We start from the raw sequence: 25,466 nt of genomic DNA, 5'->3' as shown, positions 1-25,466 counted from the left end.
CCACCCACTTTAAACGGATTTTCGATGAAAGGGCTACTTCGACGTGGAAGACCTCCCGTTGAGGACCTGTAGATCTGAAGATCTGGTTCCGGTTTAATTGTAATGGAGCGGCCCAATTCCCATGATATGTGAAAAATTTACTGGATAATTATGGTAGGCGTGTGAAAATCATGAACGCAATTTGGCTTACTTATGCAGTAAATTGAGCGGAAATTATGGCGATTAAATTACACCTAAAGTTGTATGCAAAGTATGAGAAATAACTGATTTTTTAATTTGCCTTTAAAATTATTTAAAAAGCATTAATACTTGCTTGTGGCACAAACACTTAAAAGAATTCATCAAAAACACAATTACTCGAAAGACGTAACTTTTGCTGTGGCTAATCATAATTTAAGCCCATTAAGGCCAAAGCAAAAATCCAAGGTTATTTTTTATTATTATTATTTCTAAACTGCAGCCACCAAACTCATAAGTCAAACTCATAAGTCAAAACAAGTTTCTAAAGTGTTTTTGGTGTATGCATAATTTTTCATACATCACTTTGGTTATTTATTTTCTAATTTTTGTTTGGGATTAACACATCACCTAAACCAGGCAGAACAAAAAAAAAACAGGTATGTCGGCTAAAATTTAAGACGGGAACCCAAAAAACAGCTGAAAGGTGTTGAAAACATTGGTCACGCAAAGCCTTCAAAGTGATTGACACATGTTCGATTCCTGTAAGAAATTATGACCCCACCCAAAATAAAAAAAAAAACAGACAAAAAATCACGAAAATTTGCACAAAATTTAAGCAAATTATAGCCCCAAACGAAACATGAAACTAAATCAAAGCACACACACAAAAAGGTTGCACTAATTTGCTTCGGGCCAATTTGCAACTACAATTGCTCGGATTTTGGGGTGTAGTTGCCAAATTGCAATTGGCCAAAAGGATTGATTGAGTCATAAATTGGAAGAGAGGCAATCAATTTCATTTCTTCGACATCACGAACTCGGCAGCCAGCGGCCAATGCTATTGATACAAAACCAGTGGCCAGTGAATTCGGTCTATTATTATCATTTGTATCCATTAGCCTCGAGTGTAATCCTTTTGCCATTCAGCTCTATTTCTCTGTCGAAAGTTAATAAATCTTTGCACAATTAACCGTACAGAGCCACAGCCAAGACATCAATTAGAGAACGCAAGTCGAGCTCCACAAAAGCTAAAACTAAATCATGAACAGCTGCCGGAGACTGGGTTTCTTTTCTTTCATTTCGGACTTGGCCAGAAAAAGAAAAGAAAGAGAGTTGGCCCAAAGGCGGGGGTTCGGGATCGGGATCGGGATCCACAGAGCCATCTGCGACGCGTGTTGCCAATTTATCTTTGAGCGAGTGACCCAGCTGGGGATTTGCTCGAGCATGACTCATTCGCCGGGGATGAGAGATAATCCTGTTTTTCCCCTTGTCCAAGTCCGACTTCCAGTCGACCGAAGGCGGAGTACGCTGCTCTAATAGAGGCTGGCAATGTTTGTCCACCACTTAAAACTGGGGAACAAACTTTAGCTTGGGATGGAAAAAAGAGTTCCGAGAACACTTCAAAAAATAATTCGCTTTAACCTCGAATATGTTAAAAATAGTTGATATCTATATCATCTGCAGTTGGATTTAAGTAAACTATATGTTTTAGTACCATTTTAGCTATTATGCTGTCCCATTCATTGTGCCTATTTAAACCCGGATCAACATTCAATATGCCTAGTCCCATCCAGCGATAAAAAAGACCCTCACTTGGCCATAATAAACCCATGTGCAGTAGTCAATTGTTGACGGGTGCAAGGCATACAAATTTCGCCATAACTCACATGGCTCACGGGAGACGCTTTTGTTTACGGCCTGCCTGCCTGCCTGTTGGCCCGGCTTTGTTTATAAACTGGTTCAAAATTTGCACGTCTTTGGCATATAAATTCAAGAAAATAACCGAAACTGCAGCAAAGAAAAGGCTGCCACGCCAACTTGTTTATCTGTCGCTTTCAGCTGGCTGAAAGCTGACTGGCCAAGCCACCAAGTCCGTCTGCAAGTCCTGCCTGTACCGCCATCGTATTCCTCTAGCATATTCCTCGTATCCCCAAAATCCCCCTCGTCCGGATGATTGTCAGAGCAACGCCAACAGCTGCTGTCGTGCAAGTTTGTTTCCATCTCGTGGAGCCCGCCGAGTGTTCATAAACCCCCTTGAAAGTCTGGCTTAAAGCTGGAGTTGAAGTTGAACGATGATCGCTGCTTGCATGCTAAGAGCAGTGTTATATGGCCAAACAGTTTATAGTTATGTTTTATTGTTGGCTGACAAAGCAGGGGGCAAACTGTGTTAGATTTCATGACGCTTCTTCTACTTCTTCTTCTCTGCCTATGCTAATTTCCCATATGGCCAACGTTTTCTGAATTTTAACTTTTACTTTAGTCGGTTCTACTCGCAGTGGCGCCTGACGTGGCCCTAACGGTGATGTCAGACACTTCCTTCTCCGGCAAAAGTACAAAATTTTGACTGGGCAATTGCAGTTCGTTTCTCTGACTCAGCTGCAATCTGCATAATCAACAGTTTTGAAAAAGGCGACGAGCAATTTAGGTGCCAAGAAAGCTGAAATCTTAACAGCTCGCCACGCAGAGTTATTAATATAATAAAATGTGCAGGGTGGTGGAAGGTATATATGTTTATATACAATGTTTAAATAAATGTAAATAAAGCTCATAATAAATTATTTTTTAGTCTAATATTCAAGGGTAATATAAACATGCCAAATTTGGTCTAGAAGGCGATTACAAGACTCTCATTACAATCTTGATGTAATGAATAGCAACCATTTTTGGTTAACCATTTCCTCGTATATTCATTTCGTTTTCCATTAGCAAGTTGTGAAACATAACTCCGACACCGCCAAAAAAGGCACCAACGCGGTCTCCACCTCTTAATTTACTTGTCTCTCTTTCGGTTTTTGCATTTCAACTTGGCCAAGGCTCGTGCCATGTGCCCCCGCGGGCCATAAACGTATTTTTATTCATACTTTTTTTCTCTTTTATTGTTGTGAAAGCGTTTTGCAGCGAGGTGTGCATAGAATAAAAATATACAAAAAATATGAAAAATAAAAAATAATAATACAACGATTTGGCAACTTCGACCTGTGTGTCTGTGTTCCAATAGAAATGCTGCACTTAATAATGGCTCATAATATTTGTAGGTGGTCTAAGCCACAGCTATACATATATAAGACAACAAAAAATGTGGGGCACTGGCAAAACGACCACAAGTTGTGCAAGGCATACGGCTGCATTTTAACCATTTTCCATCATCCATTAAAAAGCCATAAAATATTTCGTTTCAGGTCTTTGATTGCATTTCAGGCGTAGCCGGATGATGTGTTGCAATGGCAAATCCGATAAAGGATAAATGTTTAATTAGAGCGTTAAATGTCTGCCGCCCCTTCCCTCCTCACTGCGCAAAAAACAATAACATGATTGTCTTTTTCTTCACATATTAATTTATCATTATAAATAGATTTATTGTCTACTCGGTGGCATGACAAAACAAAAGACTTAGGCGACAAACTCGTTTCTTTGTTTTTCAGCCAGATACATTACAGTTTTGCATAGATTGCCATGGTATCTTGGTGGGAAATTTTAGCTTTGATGGATCATCGACGAGTGCAGTTTATTCGGCTGTAGCAACAATTATATTTTTTGTATAAAAAATGACATGCAACATAAATTTAAGTTTTTTTGAAGCGCATGGTTTAACAAACTGGATTTATTAATTATTTATAATTAAATGCTGAATGTGATTATAACATCGTTTATAGCTCTGTGTGAAAGCTTAACAAATTAGCCTATCGTTTATATCTGCATCATTATTTGAAATAAGTAAATCCCCCAATTTGTATCCGCACCCAGCGCTGCCCTTTACACTCGACCCTTTGAAAGCTGTTTTTAAATCGTATTTATTGTTTCGATCTCGAATTTCCGTTGTGGTTCCATTAGCTTTGCTTTTGTTATGCTAAAACCAATTGGTGGCAACCTTTTGGTATTTAAACTTGACTTTAGCCAGCGGCAGCTAAAACAAACTTCTCTTTATAGCACTAAATGCTGCTTGTTGCTGTTGCCGTGTTTTATTTGTGCCGTTTCGTTGCTTTTGCTATTGTTATTGTTATTATAATCTGTCTGCTCGGTGGAGTCTCCCATCAAGACGTCACGTAATAGACGATCGCTCGGTCACTGGTTACACCTGTTTTGACGCCGTCTTTTTGGGGTTTTCTTTCTGTAAGAAATCGTGTAATGATATGCCAGCAGCAGGGTTTACGGTTACACGTTTTCCGACTCAATGAAAAGTTCATCAAACGCATCGGCATGCCACAAGTGGCAAGTGGCAATTGGCAATTGGCTGCTCGAACTGTAATCTGCAAAAGTCTTTGACTTGCGGGTAAGGAAAATCACGGAAAACTGACGGAATAGCTTTTGAAATTAAGGGGAAACCCATATAACAGCAGCTATCCTTGAAACTCCTCCTTCTCAGCAAAAACCCAAATCGGCAATTAAAAACGACAAGTGAAAGTTTCCATCCATCTTTTCGCATACGAAATGTCGTAATCGAACTTCCAATAAAACTTGCTTCGATATTCGCACGTTTTTTGTGGTTTTCTTCGGTATTTTTTTTTCTTCCCAAATGCTAATTTAAATGCGTTTCGTTGGGGCGACAAATTGCCAGTTCATTTGCATACGTGAGCTGAACCAGTTTCGTGTTTTTGTTAACGATTTAGCCCAATCAAGAGGTCTTTGATTTCTCGAGTGGAAAGTGAAACGTATCCCAAAAGAAAGTGTTGCCTCCCGCACTAAAGAAGCTTAAAAAAATATACGACGACGGTGCCTCATTAAGTTGTAGGAGTTTCAAATGACTCGGCTGTTTGTTCAATTTGTTTATTTATCTAAATTCAAATGCATTTGATTAGCCAACCGAGATAATATTCTAATTATGGGTCAGAGCCACGCTAATGATGACGATTTAATTTATGGTTAAGTGGTCGAGATGACTTTTAACCTACGCCGAAACATTATGTGAGCACTGATGCGGATAACGATTTGGGGTTTGGCCTGAAATTTGTTTATGGCCAAAGGAAATGTCACGCCTCCGCAAAAGGTGTAAGTAAAGTTAAGCTTAACGTTTGGCTTTTATGTTTTCAAAAAACATTTTATTATTAACAAAGCATGGTGGTGTAATCTCTTAATGTGTTGTATTTTATTAGTCCAATCGCTGAGCTTCATTATTGCAAAAACCTTTTATTTTCAGTTCATTTTGTCGCAGCGATCTCGTTATGTTTTTTCGCTTATTTCGCCTTCGTTTGTTGACTCTTCCCAAGCAACTTCCACTTGGGTCTTCAATCTCGGAGTGAAATTGATATAGTATGGGAAGTTAATTAAGAAGAAGTCGTCGAAGAAGTGGCAGACATGGGAACTTGTTTCTGATATTGCATCAATTGGAAACCAGAAACCAAAAAAGTGCCGCACACAGCCATCAATAATGTTCAGCAAACTCCTTGGCTACCTGACTGAATATCATAATTATTTTAAGTCATTAAACTTCAGAAAATCAAATCTCAACTACATATCAAAAGTTAACCAAGCAATGGCACAAGAAAAAAGCCGAAACAAGAAAATCCCGCAACGATAAGGAAATTATGTATTAAACACATTGACGATTGGACAGGCCGCCACCGCCCGTAAAACAACATGATCTCGGGACAGTTAAAAAGACTGCAAAAAAAGAGTTAACAAGTTGCCACAGAGCGAAGAAACAAAAAAAAAGTAAAGAAAATCTCGCCACACCAACCGATTTTGGCGGCTGTTTAAGTGAATTAAATATTGCGCAACAACTGGGGGAATACGATGAATAAAATGAAAAAAAAAACGACTACTTCTGCAGAAACTTGCCCGTGTTCATTGGCCATATAAACGGTAACAACTTCGACGATCCAAATCTCTCCGATCTGTTGTTGCATTTGTGGTCAAGCTGTCGCTCAATTGCAGTCCGCAAATGGCTTAAATGCGCGCTCATGACCGCAGGCAATAAAATAATTAAGACGAACATAAAAACGCCGGCAAAAAATGGCTGCATAATTCACACTTTGAGCTTGTTTCAATGCTTCGGACCAGGCCAAAACGGTACGTCGTTTCATACGATGTTTAATGAGCCTTTTTGGTGGTGAGAAATTCGATTTTGCTTACAAGTCCTAATTAGCTTTATTTCTTTTAAATTACAGCGAACTTACATTTATTGCATATGAAACAAGCATATATTTCTATGATTTTTTAATGATTTCCAACACTAATCAAAGAGATTTCTACAATCGAAATCGATAAATTTATATCGCACAATCGGCAAATTGCAGAGCAATCAGGCAAAACAACGATAATAACACCCAACTGTCGTCGCCGTGTTTTGTCAATTTTGAGGATTGGTCAACGTGTCGTATACACAATTTGCACAATCGAACGCAAACATTGCGGCACAGCAGCCCGCAAATGAATAGTAACAGACACCGGCAGCCCAACTTTAACTTTTTAAGTGCTGCAAGCACACTGAGATTAGTAAACAATTATGGTTTTTCGCGATTTTCGAAATTGCAACAAGTTAATTCACCGCCCAGCAATTGGCGGCGAATAAATTTACTCGTAGGGCGTTAACCAGACAGAAAACAGGAAAATTGCACAAGTTCAGGCCAAGACCTGGTAATTGTCCACTCCACACTCCACTGACATGGTAATTCATTTCTTGCAATAAATCCAACTTATTTGTGACCACTTACTTGTCAATGTAATCGATCGCTTCGATTTCCTTTTGCATTTTTTCCCCATCGCGACTCTCCTCCAAATTGGCGGCATCTGAAAGAAGGAAACAAAAGCGGCATAATTAGTTTGGCTTACACTTTGGTGTATAGGGTAGAACTTTGTCGTTGCATAAATTATAGTTGCAAACTAAATTTATGAGTTGCATTCTCCGTAAAATGGTAAACACATGTCACATCCAACATGACCAACATAAATTATAATTAGCGTGGCAAAAAGTCGCAGACAAAACAAGAACTCTAATGCAGGCAAATGGCAAACACACAAAACTCACGCACCGCACTCGAGACCCAAAAGAAAAAGGTGTACAAATAATCCTGTTTAACCTTAGACTCACATGTTGGCCATACAAACTATATATATATATATACAGTCTGTGCAGACATATAAATCGTTGTTCGTGGCATGATTTACGAGACAGCAGCCACAGCTGAGCGAAGCATATAGATCACTTCAAATGCCGGCCAAATGTCAATCAACACGCACATATGTACATTTGTATATATGTAATGTAGAGCAATATAATGAGTTTGGATGGGGTAATGTGTACATATAAGCGCTATAAAGACACCCTGACAGACACTTTTATATTGAACTCCCCGCCAAAGTGAGTGAGATCAAAGTGATAGCATTCATTTATGGCGCACAGAATAAATATTAAACACACGCAAGACAAGGTAAGTTAGTACACAAAACAAATCGAACAATAGATACCCTAAGCTGAATACAAGTGGATAGGTCAATACTATTATTATGTTACATACTTATATTACAGTTGAGCTGATATGTTGTATTGGTACTATTAGGTGCTATTCATATTTCCTTATTCTTGCCATTAAAGTCAAGTAGTCTTAATTCGCTGAAACGCACTGTATTTGCCACACACGTATCCAGCGGCTTGTCCAAAACTAGGCAAGTCTTTTTCGGTCTTTGAAGTCAGGGGAGCGTCACTCCGAGACAGACACTTCAAGTTCAATTGAAAAAAAAACTATGAAATGCGAATAAAGACCAACCGCATTGCCAGACAATGGCAAATCGCACACTCGTATATATATACCATAAGTAAGTAAACAGATTGAGGCTAGGCTTGATCTGATCTGATCTGAACTGTGCCAGCTGTTGCTATAGTTTTAGACAAGTTTCTGATTATACTTGGTGCTCCACAGGCACATATATATGTATCTATGTCTCGATCGTGTCTGCAAACTAAAACTTCAGCCAAGTCAAGTCAGCTGAACTCGCAGTGCAATTTCATGCATGCAAATTAGTTTTTCAACCTGTTGCAATTTGTTGTAACCCCCCTGAAGTAACTATATATACATGTATGTATGTTCTGTTCCCAAGCGGAATGCTAATTGGAGAGACTCCTCTTTGTTGAAAAAATAGTTCACAAAATTATAATAAGTCCGTGTAGTCATACTACAAGTACAAGAAGCTCACTCGTGCATATCCTAGAGACATGCGTGAGAAAATCATCGCAGAACTTCTCACGGCAGCAGCAACTGCATATTTATGCAACGCCAGAAGCTTCCTCAGCGAATGGGAATGCGATCCCTACCAGACTCTGGACTCTTTAGACCAGGATGATGGCCATTGTCCGATTTCATACTTGTAAATTACGCAGACGAGATGAAGATGCTCTGCCGCAAGGAGAATGTGGGTATGTGTGGCATATTATGTATAGTAAAATGTTTTGCATATGACTGCGGGCAAAGTTTGGCACGTTTTTAGGTTGTTGCCTCTGTCAGCGATGTGGATTGATCACCCTGGAATAATGTTCTCAAATTTTACGATCGGAAAACTGCAGTGCGATTTTTATAGGGCGCATTATAGTAAAATGCATTCCAACTGCTACAAGTATATTCTATGGCAAACATTGTTGGCTAACTTTTATTGTTTCGATCATGACGGCTTTTTGTTAGCAATATAACTGTATACTCACCGTAAATGGATTAACATTTTATGGCCAAACACCAGAGTGAAAAACTCTTTGTGCGGTTGGTCTGAGATGTTAATAAAAACGAAACTTAAGCAGACAATGAACTTCTCGCCACTTCAAAGTTGCCAGTAATTTTCACGCAGAAAAAAATATGCGTAAGTTACAAGCACAATTCCTGCCACAAATGAATGCAAATCAAACCGCAGCAGAACACAGATTAATGTTAGAATATGAACTAGTAGCCAAAGAAGAACCAAAAAACGAAGGGAAGATAAACGATGCCGCAGCGGGCAAAAGCGGAAGCGGATATATCTTTAGCCAAGTTACGGCAATTTGTGGTTTTAAGTTTTATGGGTTCTGTAATTGAGAACCCAGAACTCGGGATCGGACACCTCATGCCGGGTGACAAATGGCGGGGAACTGAAGAAAGCCACCTCCTATGGGGAAATATTTGTTTTCCCTGCACTCCAGCAACGTGACGAATGTTGGCCAATAAAATATGCTAAGTATTTTTCAAGCCAGAAAGAGACAAGTGCCTGAGTAGTTGCGGTTGCTGCACAAATTACAAAAAAAAAAAAACAAAGTAGAAGTAGTTTACAATTACTGCCAGTGAAAAAATGTTTCCAATGACTAAATAAATCAGCGTGGGAAACTGGCAACGAAAGAGCGCATCAAAAATCATCACAATCATAAATTTTATTCAACAAATTTAAAGCAATTGGCAGCCAATAACAAACATATGGTATTTAGGGGTAACATGAAACGGCAAAAAGTCAAATATACAAGCACTTCAGTTTAAACTCCACAACCTTAGCCCAAAGTCTTTGCAGCTACCACAAAGTAAGTAAGTTCGCCCAATCCCAAAACAACCAGTGAAAAAAGCCAAACAATTGTCGCGACAGTTTTTACTTCGAGTATCAAGTTACTCCAGACAGTTTTATGCACAAAGCAGGGAAATAAAGAGAAATATATATCCATATATATCTATATATATACTCGACAACAATTACAATGTTTAGGGCTCAGAGAAAAGCCGCAAGTGACACAATTTTTATATTTTTCTTTCAAAGAGCTAAGGCGATTCAAATAGACACTCAAACGGATGATTTTCAATTAAATAAAAATTGTGTAATGTTCGCGGGGAGTGGAAGAGGAAGAGAGGCGAAAATGAAAGTGGGGATTAAGTGCGTGTGATATGTGATATGGGGGCTGGGGTTATGCATATGGGAAATAAAAGGTCTGGGAACCTTTTTTAGCGAAATGAAAATATGTGAAGAGATGCAAACGTAAAGCAGTAAAGGTATTTTATAAGCAAATATCTTAAAATTAAAATTTTAATTTTAAGATATGAAACCAAAACACACTGCACTTTCGGCCTAAAACGCTTGCATTTAATTGCTCAATTAAATATTAATCAAAGCATAATTATCTCATTAATGTGACAAAATGGAATGTACAAAAGATATCTGTGGAATGTCGGCAAATGAAAAATCTCGCTTAGCATCAAACATTTTCCACATAACGCTCGGAAATGAAAATGATTAAAGCAATGCTTGAGGTTGCGCTATGTAAATATTTTTTTTTGAAAAGGGGAAAAACGCACGCTTCGGCGATTTATCAATGAAATAATAATGACCCCTTCAACGCTGTCAGTCAAAATTTAATTTTTATACCCAGCTTTACATAAAATTTCACAGAGATTAACCCTTGGGCGGCCAGAAGTGTTGCAATGTCAGAGTTGTGCCACCGAAAATGTTTAAAATAAACTGGGGATTAGACATGTGAAACACAAATCGATCTGCGTTGGCTGACAATTCATCTAGTGTATATATAAACAGAAAAAATTAATATCTTTTAAATGAAATCTTTAAAATGTAACTATATATCGAACTTGTTTCACAAATTAAAGGAGATATTTCAAATCATATTTTGAATACTTTTTACTTTACTTTTACAAATGGCTATATGTTTGCTATATAAAGACACATTTTCTTTTAGTGCAGCAATCCAGATAGGAATTTAAGCTTGGTACTGAGTGCGTGGCAGTCTTGGCCCTGGCAGTCATCAATCTGCGTCATGGTAATCAATTTTATTAGCATTAGATTCAAATTTTTTTCATGTCTCGTTCTTACAATTTTTTCAGCTTCCTATTCAAGTGCTGGTTCCGTCTATCGGCCTGGAAGTGTTCGAGTGTTGTAGCACTTTTTTATTCAAGTACAATTCAAATGAAAAAACGCACAAAAAACAACATCAAAAGTCAATGGTGAAGTGCGCTCAAGTGCGGCAACTCATCAAAGTAACGATTGGAATTATGAATGAGCTGGCAAACTGACGGATTGTGCGAGTAGAGTATCTTCTAGATCTGCGTGAATGACAATGCCGATTTCTCGAATCGCTATTTATAGTCGGCTCCGATCTGAAGGTCACCAGACTGACATAGGCCTGCCTGGGCAACCCATAATGGATCTTCCGAATCGAAAACGAAAACAAAGAGGTAAACGCAAAGTGGCGATTAATTCGATGGCACTTCCATATTTGTAGGCATATAATTTTGAAGAGACACCAAAAAAAAAAGAGAAAAAACAACAGAAATCCATCTACTGAAATTAAAATTAAATATATACGCAGGCATAATAAATTATAAACAAACTGAGCTCGAGCTTTAATCTTCGTGTGGGATTCAGCAACTGGTGACTGTAACATATTGCTTTTGGCTTACTCTAAAGGAAATCAACTTATTATTTTTGTGGCATATTCATTTTTAAGCTTTCACAAAGCCAAATTTGAGTTTGATACCTACGATAATCTATAATTAACTTAATTGCGCCGCCTCAGTTAACACATTTGAACATATAATATCAATTTATCTAACTAATACATCCGTTTCCGTTCGAAAGGCAGTAATAAAATCTGTGAAAATCGTATAAGCATATAATTCAACAATTTAGGAAAATTTAAGTTAACGTTGTTAATTTGAACTTGAAAATAGCCACATCCGGTTAAATGAATCATATTGCAATGCTAGCTTAAATAAACATTAAGCTTACATATTTCCAATAATGCTTCTTTCAGAGCAAAAACAAACTGAAAGTTAAGCGGAATTGAATTTATGCAGAAATTATTAAAAAACAGTAAAAAAATAAACTAGCATAAGCGTTTCGAATTTTTTCGACATCCTTCCTTGGCGTGGGTTTAAGCGGAATGAAATTCGACTGAGACGCAAATGCACTGAAGCGAGTGCATTTTGGGGGGAATATATCGGGGAAAACAGGGGGAAACAGGGGGGGAAAAGCAGGGGGAAGAACGGGCAGCAGGCCAACAGCTGCAGACGACAAATTTCGCATATTTGACTAGAATTTGCAACAGAATTCGCCCAAATTTTAATGCTGCAGGAGCAGAAAAAAGAGGGGTGGATGTGCAGGTCGCTGAGTGCGCAAAATGGGTTGCCAAAAGCATCCGAGGGTTGCAGATTGTACACTGAGCGAAACACTATAACAAATGAAAACTATAAAATAAAACAACTCAACAAACATATGCTTCTACTTCACTGTAGCTTTTCCTTTCAATTAATCATATTTTTGAGTTCATTTTAATTAATATTCAACGAAAGTTAAATAGTTTTTTTCCCAGTGCACTGGGAGTGACATCCGTGCGCAGAGTTTGTTCGGGGGAGTATCAAATTTCCCTCAAAATCATAATGAAAAAACGTTATTTGCCTTTGGGCTGATCTGAGAGGCACCTGCCATATGGCCTTTCGTCATGGAGTGTGCGTGTCATGCTGTCCCTTCACCTCCTTTTTGGCCTCGAAATCAACCCTTTCTGAGCCCTTTCCTTTGCAAAAAGCAAAGCAATTACAAGCACAAACACAAGCCAAGACCAGGATACAAAACACTTGTTGTAATGTCAGCTGTCAATAGCACGAGTCGCTTCGCATTGGGTTTGATTTTTAGAGGAAGAGCAGCAGATTTCAGTGCAGATTTCTACACCAATTGGGGAGATTTTTATCAAGCCCAAAGCGTTTGCAGTCTGCAACCGTGAAATGTGAATAAAATGGGGGAATATTATTGGATTTCAGAGTGGGAAAACGATGCCAGATTAAGCGACTGAAATAAATCAATAGATTAAGCTAATAGAAAATGATGTAATTGAAAGCTACATATATCCTACTCTAAAATCTTAATAGCTTCTTGTTAAATAACTATCAACTCTCATTTCCAAGGCCCTTTGATAAAGATCTTCATGCTGTTAAACATTATTCCCCCCAGAGATCTATTAGCAATTGTTATAAAGAAATCATGTTGCGCTTACTTAGCCTGACTTCTCACGCAATTATCTCGTTCCCCTTTCTCTGCATTAAATGAACTCCATTAAGTGGTAGCTTAAGAACAGCAATATCTCTATTGCGAATAAAAAATTGCAAGGCAGGGGAAAAAAACAGAAAAAAACAGCAAAACAATTATGACAATTCTTAACCCACTTTCAGTGCAGTTCCGTTCGAATCCCCCTTTCGTTCGACGATTTCTACGCAATTTACGCGCACAACCTCAAAAAGCGAATTCCATCTCCAAGTTGGTGCCATCATGTCATTAAAAGCAAATTTCCCCACTAATTGCATTGTGTAGGCTAATTTTTATATTTTTTTTCTACTCTTAAAGATTTTCTCAGTTGCATTTGAGCGGGCAAACTGGAGCGTGCGAAGGCCTGTGATATGTAGAATAGGGAAAACATTGTGATAGAGAGTCGAAAATATACATATATAGTATATAGACCAAGTTGCATTGATCTCGAGTTCAAGTTTCCCCCTATGAGCTACTGATTGTAATTAAATCAACTGCAAAGTGCCGCCAAAAGTTGCACACGATTCGTGCGGAGCAACGGAATAAACAAAGCGAAAAAAGGAGAAGTAGGTTAACTAAGTTAAGCCGATTATTCATATACTCTATAAGGCTTAAACAGACTTGAAGAGATGCTATAACAAAATGATAAGCTGCAGATACATATCTCAACTCACTCACTAAGAATCTTTAATAAATTAAGTTGTATTTTATAGGGAATATTATATGATATATGATATATGTTATATACCCCTTAGTTAAGATCAAAGCGAATCCAAATTCAAAGCGAAACATTTACGGCTACAGCAATTATGATGGCTGCAACTTTGGCGGCGGCTTCGGTGACTTTTGGGCCTGACTTTGGTGACTTGGTAATTGTTTGAGTTAATTGCACTTGGCCGCTTAATTGCAATTCAATTGTCATGCCAGCACATCGAAGTGAGGGAAAATCGTGTGCTGTAAGTTGACTGCCACCCAATTGAAGGTTAAAATGAAAACCGACATCATGACAAGTGTCTCCTCTCCTCCGTACATATGTGACTTTGATGCATCGTTTTTCCATTGAATATCGAGTGCAGCACAAGTGCGGGCCATAAATATGTAACGCCTGATTTAAGCATATACCTATATCGTCATATATGTACATATAGGTACATATAGTCGAACCACAAAGGCATCGTTACATGCTGACTGTCTAATCGCGTAAAAAGCGGTATTGATTTTTTATTTGAATGGTTTTTATTTGCACATTACGAATGTTTACTGCAATCACATGGCGAATTTCATTAGAATTCCATTGTTCAATTAGCTTGGAGCGCTTATATAAACGTGTGAGGGGATTTATGAGAGCTGAACTAATGTGCGGTGATTTCATGTTCATTTTTTTCCTTGTTTAAATAAATTTATTGCAAAGAGAATATTAGAAAAACAAATTGATAAGCATCATATCTTATTTTATAGAACATAATTTTAGCAATGGTTATTATTTACTGAAGTGTGTTAAATGTATCTTTGCTATCAGATCCTAATTTCTCCAACGCAATGTCAAACATCTTAATGACAACACTCTTTTTTTCAGTTCGTATCACAAATCTATCTCACTTTTTTCACTACAAAAATTCCGGCGATTCAATCACGAGCATCAAACACTTGTCAGGCGATTGTGACAAAGTGAGTGAAAAGCCCGTCCGATTTTCCACATTTCAGGTTGTCACTCGTTTTGCAGGTCAGCGATTGAGTCGAGGCGAAATCAAAGTGTAACCAATTACCAAGTGACTAACCAACTTTAGTCGGAAGAAGTCGTCTGGGGATGGGAAGATGCAGCTGGGGAGACTGGAAAACCAGTTGGCGTTGCATTCTGAGGCGATTCCTTGGAAAATCATTAACGTGTCTTAGGCATAAATAATTAAAAAATCAAGCAGCTCCGTAGACGACTGTACCCGTCAAGTCAACGTCTTGTTTGTTGGCCAGCACATCCTGCACGCTGAAAGCCTTTCAGCAGATACAAAGATACAAATGTATCTGCAGCTTGTTTTTGCTGCTCCCATTGCAGCAATTTCACATAGCAGATAGATAGATGGGTCGTTGCAGGCATTACGCTTGTCAATATGATGGGTATGTGTTTGAAAGTGACATCCCGTGCACAGAGAGAAATTATTATTAATGCTATTTAACAATATATATACTCAGACGTCTTAAACATCAACTTTTTATTCGTGTACTCAAAACCCTGGGAGCTCGGCTTGCCATTTGTGCGGTCCGCCTGGAGAAAGTTAACCTCAGAGTCGGAAATTCAAGAGAAAGAGCCTCTCGACAATCGGTTGATATCGCATTTCCGGTGCGGTTATTGTGGCAATCATATAGGAAAATACAAAGATATAGAATCATATGCAGGAAAGAGCGAAACTGAATTAATGACACTGCAGATTAACATCTCATAGTCAGCTACCGATTTGGACGGCAAACAATCGAAAAACAATAAATCGTACATACACTAACAATTTATCTATTCTGGTAGGGGTAGACTTGTTCCAAATATTTATAATACCACTTAGTGCCACTGTCTAATGCACCAAATAAATCAATGCAAATATTTAGCATTCATTTAGCACTCGGATACAAACGTACAAGCACACGCGTTTGTATGGCCAACCAAGCCATTCTAAGCTGACTCACAAACTTGCTTGTCTTGTCTTTTGCACGCTCCCACATTTAATAAATATTTAAGCGTTTTTAATCTCAACCGACTGGGCCACTCGAACACATACACATACTTATATGAACACAAACCAAACCAAACAAGATCTGCACGCAATACCGACAGCTACTGGATTGCTCAGCTTATTTACAATAGTTTATACCCTGTACTCACTGTATCTGTGCCCGAACATCTTAAAGTCCGCTGGAAAGTCGACGAAGGAGCGCTTGCACAAATATTTTCCTTTCGTGAGTTGCTAGTGAGTCGAGACAATAACGCAGTCTACCTACGTAAATGACTAAAGTTAAGTCAAATAAATGCTCAGCGAAGTCAATAGATAAGAAATCTTTGCAAATTCAAAGCAGTTAACAAGCTAATATTACTAACAAAAGTGTAAAGTCAGCTAAAACTCATAAAAATCGTATTATTTATTACAACTAAAACCAAAGCACTGCTAATCATATCTACACAGCTTAAAGCTGTTTTTAAAATATATATAAATTAAACCAAAAATGTGTTTCTAAAACTTACAAACTTTGTGAGTTAACCAATCAACCTTGAATATCTTGTTTTTTAATAAATTTAAAGAAAAAAAAAAGAAAAAACAACTTGGCGAGCAACTAAACATTATTTATGTGGGTGAAGTTCTATGACAGCCTGCTGGCCACTGGCGTTGTGTTAGTTGTCAGATGGCCAAAAGTGATTTTCGAATTGAAAACCAAAAAACAGACACAAGATAAATAAAATAACTGCTGTATTCAGACAGCGGCACGTTTTGCCATATAAAGTTGGTATAAAAAATAACAATAAAAAACAAAAAGAACCAAATCAGAGGACTTCTCATATGGCGGCAAACCGAGTCATTCAAATGAAGTTGAAATAAAAGCCATTAAAAAAAGGCAAACAAAAAAGTTGTAAAGTTTGGGCTTGGCTTTCAAGGGATTTGCCTCTGGATTTTGGATTTTTTTTTCTATTTTTTGGTTTCTGTTGCTAATGAGTGGAGTTTTAGTTTGCTTTTTTTTTGGTCCGTGTCGGCGCGGGTAATAAAATTTATGAGGTGTTTTGTTATGTGTTAAGAAATATTCTGTTCCTTCGTCTTTCATTCGCTGCGATGTGGAAGCGTGCTCAAAGGTTTGCATGTGGCTGGACCAAATGAAGATTCATTAGACCGGGCTTAGGCAAATTATATGATCGCTGTCGGCCCGATTCCCTGGAAGTCACGTAAGCCCCATTAAGTAATCGCCGCAAAAACAGGATTGACAAGTTTTATATTTCATTTATATGCTCATAGTTAACACAGAGCTTTGGCTTTAAGTCCACCATGAAAATATACCATCCGAAAGTGTCAAATATTTTGGTTTATTTCACTTGCTATGCCCTTCACAAATTACAATAAATTGTTGGGAATTTTAAGGCGCCGCCAAAGATTTCAATGGGTCATCGTAAGCTATGGCCGGTTAAGAGAAGACGAGCCCCCATTTCATGAAAGGTTATGGGTTATGGGAGAGTAAGTGGGTTCCACAAGACAGCAAAAGGTGTTTTTAGAGAAAGTTTCAAGTGGAAATTCGTAAGTTTTACTTTGTGAAAAGTATATTAATTGCAGCAGTAAAATGCAATTGAAATAGTCTATAAAATGATGTTTAAATCTTTATCTGATGACAAATGTATTTGCATATTTGCTGAAGGTATTATTTTAACTTTGCCTCCAAATTTATCCAATTAAATTTATCACTTGCGATCCATAAATCTAAAATTATAAATCGCTTTCAGTAGCTGACAGAGTACGTGAGCTGAAATCGCATTATGCGACACTTCGCAAGTGGAATTCATAAATTCCAATTCACAAACAATACCGGGAGGTAACTGAATATCAACTTAATGCCCCGCAGATCTCGCCACCTCTCGCATAAGTCAAAATCTGATTCTGAATCTGAATTGATATATCAGAAACGGTTTCGGCCACACCTGACATCTTACACACATCTTGTGTGTGTCGCCTGTAATACAATACCCGAAGATAACGTGGCCAGAAAATAATAATAAAAAGCGATTTTGTATGCCAAGAGCGTGGCGTAATAATATTATTTAGCTGCTTCGTTGCTATTTTTTTTTGCCTGAGGCGGCAAATTGCAAAGCAATTATTCGAATCACACGTTTGGCGGCGGAGGTGGCGATAAAAAAAAATGTTTTGCATCGTTGCACCTGAAAAGGCGTCACAAATATGTATTTACACACTCCCAACAGAGAAAACAAAAGCGATGATGATAAGTCTGATGATGTCATTCGCACCATTCATTAGGGCCATAATGAAGATAAATTTGATTTTCTAGTTTTCGTCGCCTTTGTCTTAAGCTTAATTCGGCTATTTGCCAAATCTTCGGCTCCGGTTTGGGCCAGCCACTACATATGTGAATATAAATCTGATTTTAGCTCTTTGCGAGTCCAGAAACTGCATAGATACAGCAATTTCATTAGTACCCTGGAATTGACAATTAAAAGTATACTCATTCGATGGATAATGGACTTAAATAAATGTTAGAACATATCAAATGCTACATTCATTCTAGTTTGTTTCACTAAATAGTAATATTTTATCTAACCCATCAAACTAAAATATCTTTAATAATGGGTATCGTATAGTCGTTACTAGTTCCTTTATTTTTCCTTTTGACCAACATACTTTTTGGCAAGACTCTGTGGCGCCGGTCATATTTTGTTTATTTGTTTTGCTTTTACCATATTTTTTCCTTTCAATTATTTTGCGGTGATCAACAATATAAACATAAAATTGGTGCAGTGTAAATACTGTGGGTAAAAACAAGCAAATAAATAATTTGTCTCGCATAAGCGGAAAATCAAAATCTGCAAAGTTGTCAATATATTTACAATTTTTTTTTTCTTTTTGCTTCCATTGCTTTTTTTGTTGACTTTTCGCAATGGCGCAAAAAAGCGAAATATTTATAATTTTGGCGTTTTTGTGTTTCTCTGTCTAATTTTGCCACCTGCATTTTGACATATTTGGTGGGTTTGGTTTTCTTGGCTTGGTTGGCTGGCTGGCTGTTGCCAAGATTTTGGGCAATTGATGAATTGGTTTTGACCAAATGCGTTAGCAGCCAACAGCCAAGCCAATGGCAGTCGGCCGAAAGGGTGTCTCAAATTGGTCAAAAATGATTTATTAACGTGCTCAGTTGTTTATGTCGACTTAGGCCAGCCGCATTTGGTCAAAAGCAAATTTGTTATTTAACAATTTGCAATTGCCAATGCAATGCGATCCATTGCAATGCGATGCGTGTAAATGCTATAAGCCAATTTGACAATTTTCTTGTTCAATTTGTAATTCCAATTTTACAAGCCGAACAACTTACATTTTGATATAGTTATTAGATATGGTTGCCGATTGTCTGATCATTTAATTGTTCGAATTTTTTATGGCTTGGCTGAAAAAACGCTTGCTAATTTAGACATGCTTGGAGTTTTCATGATTTTCTAATTTGCTGCCAATTTTTTGTTGCTTGGAAAATCTAGTAAAAAAAACCTTGACAAATCTTGCCAACATTAAACTTAATGTTCTTTGAGTCAAAACCATCATAATTAAAGCTTCAAAAATAGACAATTGGTTATATCCTTCTTCGCTCATTTTTCCCATTATATTTTTGCCATTTCTATTCTTACATAAAACACGTGCAAAAGAACACAAAACTAAGCTGAAACCACAAAGCAAAATCGTAACAATAAGAATCATTATAAAATTGAGGAGAAAAGGAAAAACAGCGGCAGAAAATAAACAAAAATATCATAAATAAATGTTCAAATAAAATGGCAAAAGCCATGGTAATCAGCGAGACAACAAACAATGGCCGGCAAAAAAATCAAACAAAAAATCATAGGAAAATAAAACGATTGTTGGCAAAGGTTTTTGACATCAGAACGCCTGGATAGCCTAACGATTATAATAAAACCATTTCGGAGGCATTCAAATTGACTTCTGTATTTGGCTCGCGAGCATTGTAAAGCAATTTGCAAAGGCGTTTCGATAAATTGCTCGATAGCATTGGAAATTCATAAAGATGCAAATTTCCAAGTGCTGATTTATAATTGAGTTGAAATGATTTATTGAGGATATTGAAGATTACTCATTTTAAAGTATCTCTCTTAAGAGATTGGTATCTTTTAAAAATGAACAAAAATCGTTTTGGTTTCATATTTATCGAAATGGTTCGATATATCACTACCAATTACCAGCACATATACATACTTAAAAGCCAAACAAAATCCAGCTATTACCAATCATATAAGAAAGAGGAGCAATGGGGCATGTTTGGCAACTTATATTACGCCTCTATATTCAAACAATAAACCCAACCAAGATCCGTGTTATAATGCCATCGTAAACCTTACAAATAATCAATGCTTTGTTAACGACTTAATCACCTGACCGTGATGTGTAACCATAAAAATGCAAATCTAGGCCTTCACAGGCCAGCGACGAAGAATTTCAAATAGATCTTCCATTTAATTTAAAAACAAGACATTTACTTTCAAATGGGATTGCCAAGAAGATTTTTTCTTTTTTTAAGTAGATTCAATTACCTCTTGTAGAAAAACATGTAATTATTTATACGCAAGATTCATCATTTAGTTTTTATAGAGACATAAAGGATAAGCATTATTTACAGGCTTTAAACATTTTTTTACTGTCATTTCAGCGCGGACCAAAGTTTTTATATTCTCTGCACGCATTTGCAATTATCGTTTTAATGAAATTATAACAGAGTTAACGGATACGAACTAAATACTCTGCCAGTCAAGTTTTGCGTAATGGGAAAAAAAACACCGTTTTCTGAGTGATTGGAAATTGGCATGATCTCGGGCTTTTCCTTCTCCCGTGGCACGCGTGCTGTTTTGGACTTGGTACCCAATTGGCCTACACCGCCAACTCCCCCCCCTCCACACAAAACTTATTCAATCTCGGCTCAATTGTCTGCCTTCTTCAGCTCCAACTCCGGCCAAAGATCTCGGGGAGTATTCAAAGCACGCGCGTTTACAAATTGAAAACTTGTTAAGTGCCAGGCCCGACTTGGCCAAGACAACAGGTGAGTCGGGCCCGAATGACTACACTCTAAAAAAAATCGATCTATTGCTAAAGATCTAGTTATAGTTAATCAATTAAAAGCAATAATCTTATTTCGATAAGAGTTTTCTGAATAACACACAGAGAAGAAGTAGAAACCAAAAGTTATCGAAATAATCAGTTTTTGTAAGAATTTTCGCTCTCTTTAAGCCCTAAAAATCTCACTTTTTCTGCCAGTGTGTCTGTGCTTCGAATGTTTGCTTGGTAAGTTCGGCCATCTCCCGGCCCGTTGACAGATTTGTGTTGCCAATTTGCGTTGAAATTGACGTTAGAGGTTTTCTGAAATTCGCTACCAAAAGATTGCCGGCTTCGTATCTTTCTGGCTGATAGAGTTGTTGACATTTGGCCGCTTTGCTTGTGGCCCAAAGTTTATGCAAATTTCGATGGAGTCAAAGCCAAAGGGGCACAAACAGCACACACCCACAGCATAATGGTCATATTCGTTTGTATACATACCTGCAACGAAAAAAGAACAAATAAAATACATTAGAATGTAATGGATACTTTTAATGATTGTTTTTTTTCGTGGCAAGGAAATTGGGTTAACGCATTCTTAGTTTTTTTTTGTTTTTGGTAAACAATTATCGAGCGTTGAGTGCTGCTCGGTCTACCTGTGCAATTGCTTTGATTCTTGGGAGAACATAAACATAATTCTTCGGTTTCCCTTGCAGCGCAATTGACCCAGTTCTCTAATCGCCCAGCTCTTTGGGGCACACATTTCTACAGTCGATTAAATGGCCCTGCACTTTGCCCCCAATGCAATCACAGTCGGCGTTTTGGAGTTAGAAATCGTATCGAATCGAATCGAATTCGAAGCTGAGGGGGGGAAATGCAGTTTGCACTTGAGCAACACTTGAGTTGCGTCTAAACAAAACGCTCGCTCCACAAAAATATTTTAAGTGCATCGGAAATGTTTTCGCTTCGAGTGGGAGAAGTGATTGTGGTCGAAATCATATGGCCCATTCAATTGGAGTAATGAAAACAATGGGAAGAAAGCCAGCCAGCAAGATAATATTATTCCAAATGGGTACTCTGTGTTTTTTAGGTTATTTTGAAAAAAAAAGGAAGATATTGGAATATTTAAAAAGTTTTGATCCAAATCTAGATAGCTGGCAAGCAAACAACTCCTTACAGCTACAAACTCAAACAAACTACTGCTTTTAGCATATTTTCTAACTGCCTTTAGCATATTTTCTAACCGCAGAAAATCTATTGCGTATTCAGTTACTATAACTTCCACCGCAATCTGCAAATCACAATTCATCATTATGGGCGTTTTCAGCTTATCCAATTACACAAACAACGAGCAGAAGGAGAGTTTTACAACAAAACCACTCGAAGGCGGCATTTACATTGAAGTGTGAGCATATATATACGGGTATATATACAGCATATATGTATATATACATTTAAAAGGGCACCGAGTACAGTGTGCCGTCGACAAAGTGGCCCGTAAGTAAACCCAATTGACACTTGAACATCGTCGGTAGCCGGCGGTCCGGGCCATCAACGTGGTGGGTTTGGGTTCTCCGCGGATTGCGTCCATGTTGGTGGTGGTTCCTCATCACAAGCCACCTCATCCTTAGCCTCAGCTGCCCTTCCTCCCACTCGTGTCCATTTTGGGTTGACGTTTTATTTGATTTTACGCTTGGTTGCATTTTTTTGCACTCGTCTCGACTCGAAATGGAATGGAATGGTGAGGAGCGGGGTGGTTTGGATTGGACACTCGATATGCATGGGCCCTTGGCCATCGATTTTCAAGAGTGCTCTATGCTGTGCACTTTAAAAAGTGTTTTCTATTGCTGGCTATATAGCATACAAAATAGAAGCAAAATGCATAAGTATCATTGTAGAAGATTGCATTTTAAACTTTAAGCAACTGTTAAGATTACTCATAAATAATTCTAAATTAGCATTAGGACCAAGTTTTCCTAAGTGCAGCGCTCTCTTATCCTTATTGCCATCTCGATTCCTAACTCAACTGCTGCATAATTTATAACTATGACACTAGCCGAGGAGGCTAGAACAATGCCCAAGATTAATGGTCAGGGGATGGCGTATGCATATTGTGAGGTGAGCAGAACAGGATGTGTTCGAGTGGATGACACTTGGCTTGCACTTCTGTCATTTGGAAAATTCATAGGAAATTGCCTGCAGTTCCTGGCATCGAAAAGTGTGCGTCTCATTCAACTTTAAATGACTTGAATATTTGAGGGACACAGGGATTGGATGGCATGACGGATAAACCGACCAGGGAGCATCACTTAGTTGGACATGTAATTTACGGCTTGGGTATTCGTATGACTTCATTAGGACGACCATCATCATTCCATTCCGACACCTCAGTCTACGATTGTCTGTCAGATGGCTCGGATCCCTCCCAAACCGGGAAACCCCACTTCGTAATGCTTCATTCATTCTGCACTTGACATTGTGTGCTCTGTGGTGCAAAATAAACTAACAGGATTATTGCGGCAACTGCTGCTGCTGGCCTTTTGTAATCCTTTAATGCCGCGCCAGGACTACCAGCCAGTTCCATTTGCCCCCTTCCACATCAACACCATGCCATTCCGGTTGCCTCCTTGTGGCAATTGTTCGCCAGCGACTCCATGTGTATGCAAATTTATTTACATTTTGTGCTAAAAATATACTCTTTTTACCATATGCAAAGGCAGCTAGGAGAAACAAAGAGTGTGTGTGGGGGAGGGGAGGGGGGAACTTGCAACACGCCACCATGCACAAGGACAATGACACCAACGGCAGGTAAGTCCTTCTTGGGTAAAGTTCAAATTGCTTCCAGGCTTTTTAACGAGCAAAATGTTTGCTTTAGAGCGGGAAAACATTGATAAAAAAGACTTTTTGTATTTAATTACTTTTGTTCTATTAAGAGAATTAATAACCTTTATATCAACCATTCACTTGTGTTATTAATCTCTGTATCTGATTTGGTGTATTCAAAATGTGCGATCAAATTCGATTAGGAAATGTGCAATTATATATTAAATCGATGTCAGATTACAGTTCATTACATCAGATTATCTAGTAAATTCGCAGCATGTGATCTCAACTCGCAGCCAAAAGTCTTCGACTTCAAAAGCCATCAGATGAAATAAAAGAAAAAACCGGAATAAAAGCGGAACGGTTGCCAAACAAAAAAAATACAACAAAAATTGAAACTAAGTTGCTCGCAATTGCATTTGGATTTTCCATTTTCCATTCAGGAAAGAGTCAAGCAAAATTATTGTCTACTCATGGCGAAAAGTAAAAATCGAACAAAGCTGACAGCACAAAATGCAGAAATACACAAAACTGAAATAAAAAATAAAAAAAATGTAAATGTGCCACGATTTCGAAATATGCACAAATGCATTTAATGGATGGAGCATGCTGTATGTAAAAATAGAGGAGCTTACAAAAAAAAAAAGGGAGCACTGCTCCACAGAGCGGATGGATATTTATATACAAATTCGGTCGGGAAGTCTGGGCACTTGGTTTAATTTTATATTCCAACGGTTGGATTGTTGATTTGCATTCAAAGTTCTCAACTCGAATTGCTCCGATTCGGTCGGCGGGCTTTCCATGGAAATGTGGCACGTGGCACCAAACCAAACCGAATAAAAATAAATTCATTTCATGCTACATAAGTATTCACATATGCTGGTTTTCCCTTATTTGGTCGGCTTTTCCGACCGAGCATCTGTTTTAAATTCTTGACAAATTAATAATAATTCCGCTTTCCAATTTCACATTAAGTAAATTCTTTTCACCCGCCTCGAATTCCATAAAGTTCCTGTTTTTTCGGTTAATTTTGATGGATTTGCCTACGGTTTTTTGACAGTTTTTGGATAGCGTGATGTGGGAATCTAACCAACACGAAAAGGGTTTTGTAGTTTTAGATTAGGCCTGCATGGTGGCTCAGATTGGCTATGGTTCGTAATTTGTTAAACACGAAGTGTGCATTAGAGGGGTAATATGAAGAAAAATGTTTATAAATTAATATTCAACAATGCTAACTTGTACATCTTTGAAAATCTTTAATATAAACCATGAATCTATTTTCCCAATTTAAACATTAACTACTTAAAATGTGCATTATTCTTAATCCTTGCAACCAATCCACAGCCTGCCTTAAGTTACTTTTGTTTCTGCAAAGTTATAAATTACGTACGTAAGAGGTAGACAAAAAGCGATTTCAATAGAACCAAACGAAATTCAGGTATCCCTTGGGCTTTTTGGGGTCTAAAGCACTTGCAACGATATGCATCTCTGCCAAAACCGAAGCGAACTGCACAGAACTGTGCAACTGCAACTGCAATTTATACCACTTAAGCACTAAAGTTGCACCATTAAAGCCAAAAAGGCGTTAACCTGACTCCTTCTGCGCTGTATAAAAAATGCAAACGAGGCTGCTGCAAATGTTTTATGGGCTTCTGTTTCGGCCACAACCGCAAACGAACAAAAACCGGAGAAACTAAAACGTTTTGACCAAGATAA

General features: G+C 37.9%; 1 protein-coding gene across 6 annotated transcripts in view; it reads right to left on the bottom strand.

Annotated features, from left to right (window-relative positions):
* LOC117142933 (tight junction protein ZO-1) overlaps positions 1 to 25,466 on the bottom strand; it is an 82,785-nt gene that overhangs the window by 42,777 nt on the left and 14,542 nt on the right. For all 6 annotated transcript variants that reach the window (XM_033307233.1, XM_033307235.1, XM_033307240.1 and 3 more), the window contains exon 2: positions 6,831 to 6,906. In XM_033307233.1, the coding sequence (XP_033163124.1) occupies positions 6,831 to 6,906 (76 nt within the window). The remainder of the gene's footprint in view (positions 1 to 6,830; positions 6,907 to 25,466) is intronic.

Source organism: Drosophila mauritiana, chromosome 3R (genome assembly GCF_004382145.1).
Source record: "Drosophila mauritiana strain mau12 chromosome 3R, ASM438214v1, whole genome shotgun sequence".
NCBI lineage: Eukaryota > Metazoa > Arthropoda > Insecta > Diptera > Drosophilidae > Drosophila > Drosophila mauritiana.
This window is presented reverse-complemented; position numbering and strand designations above follow the sequence as displayed.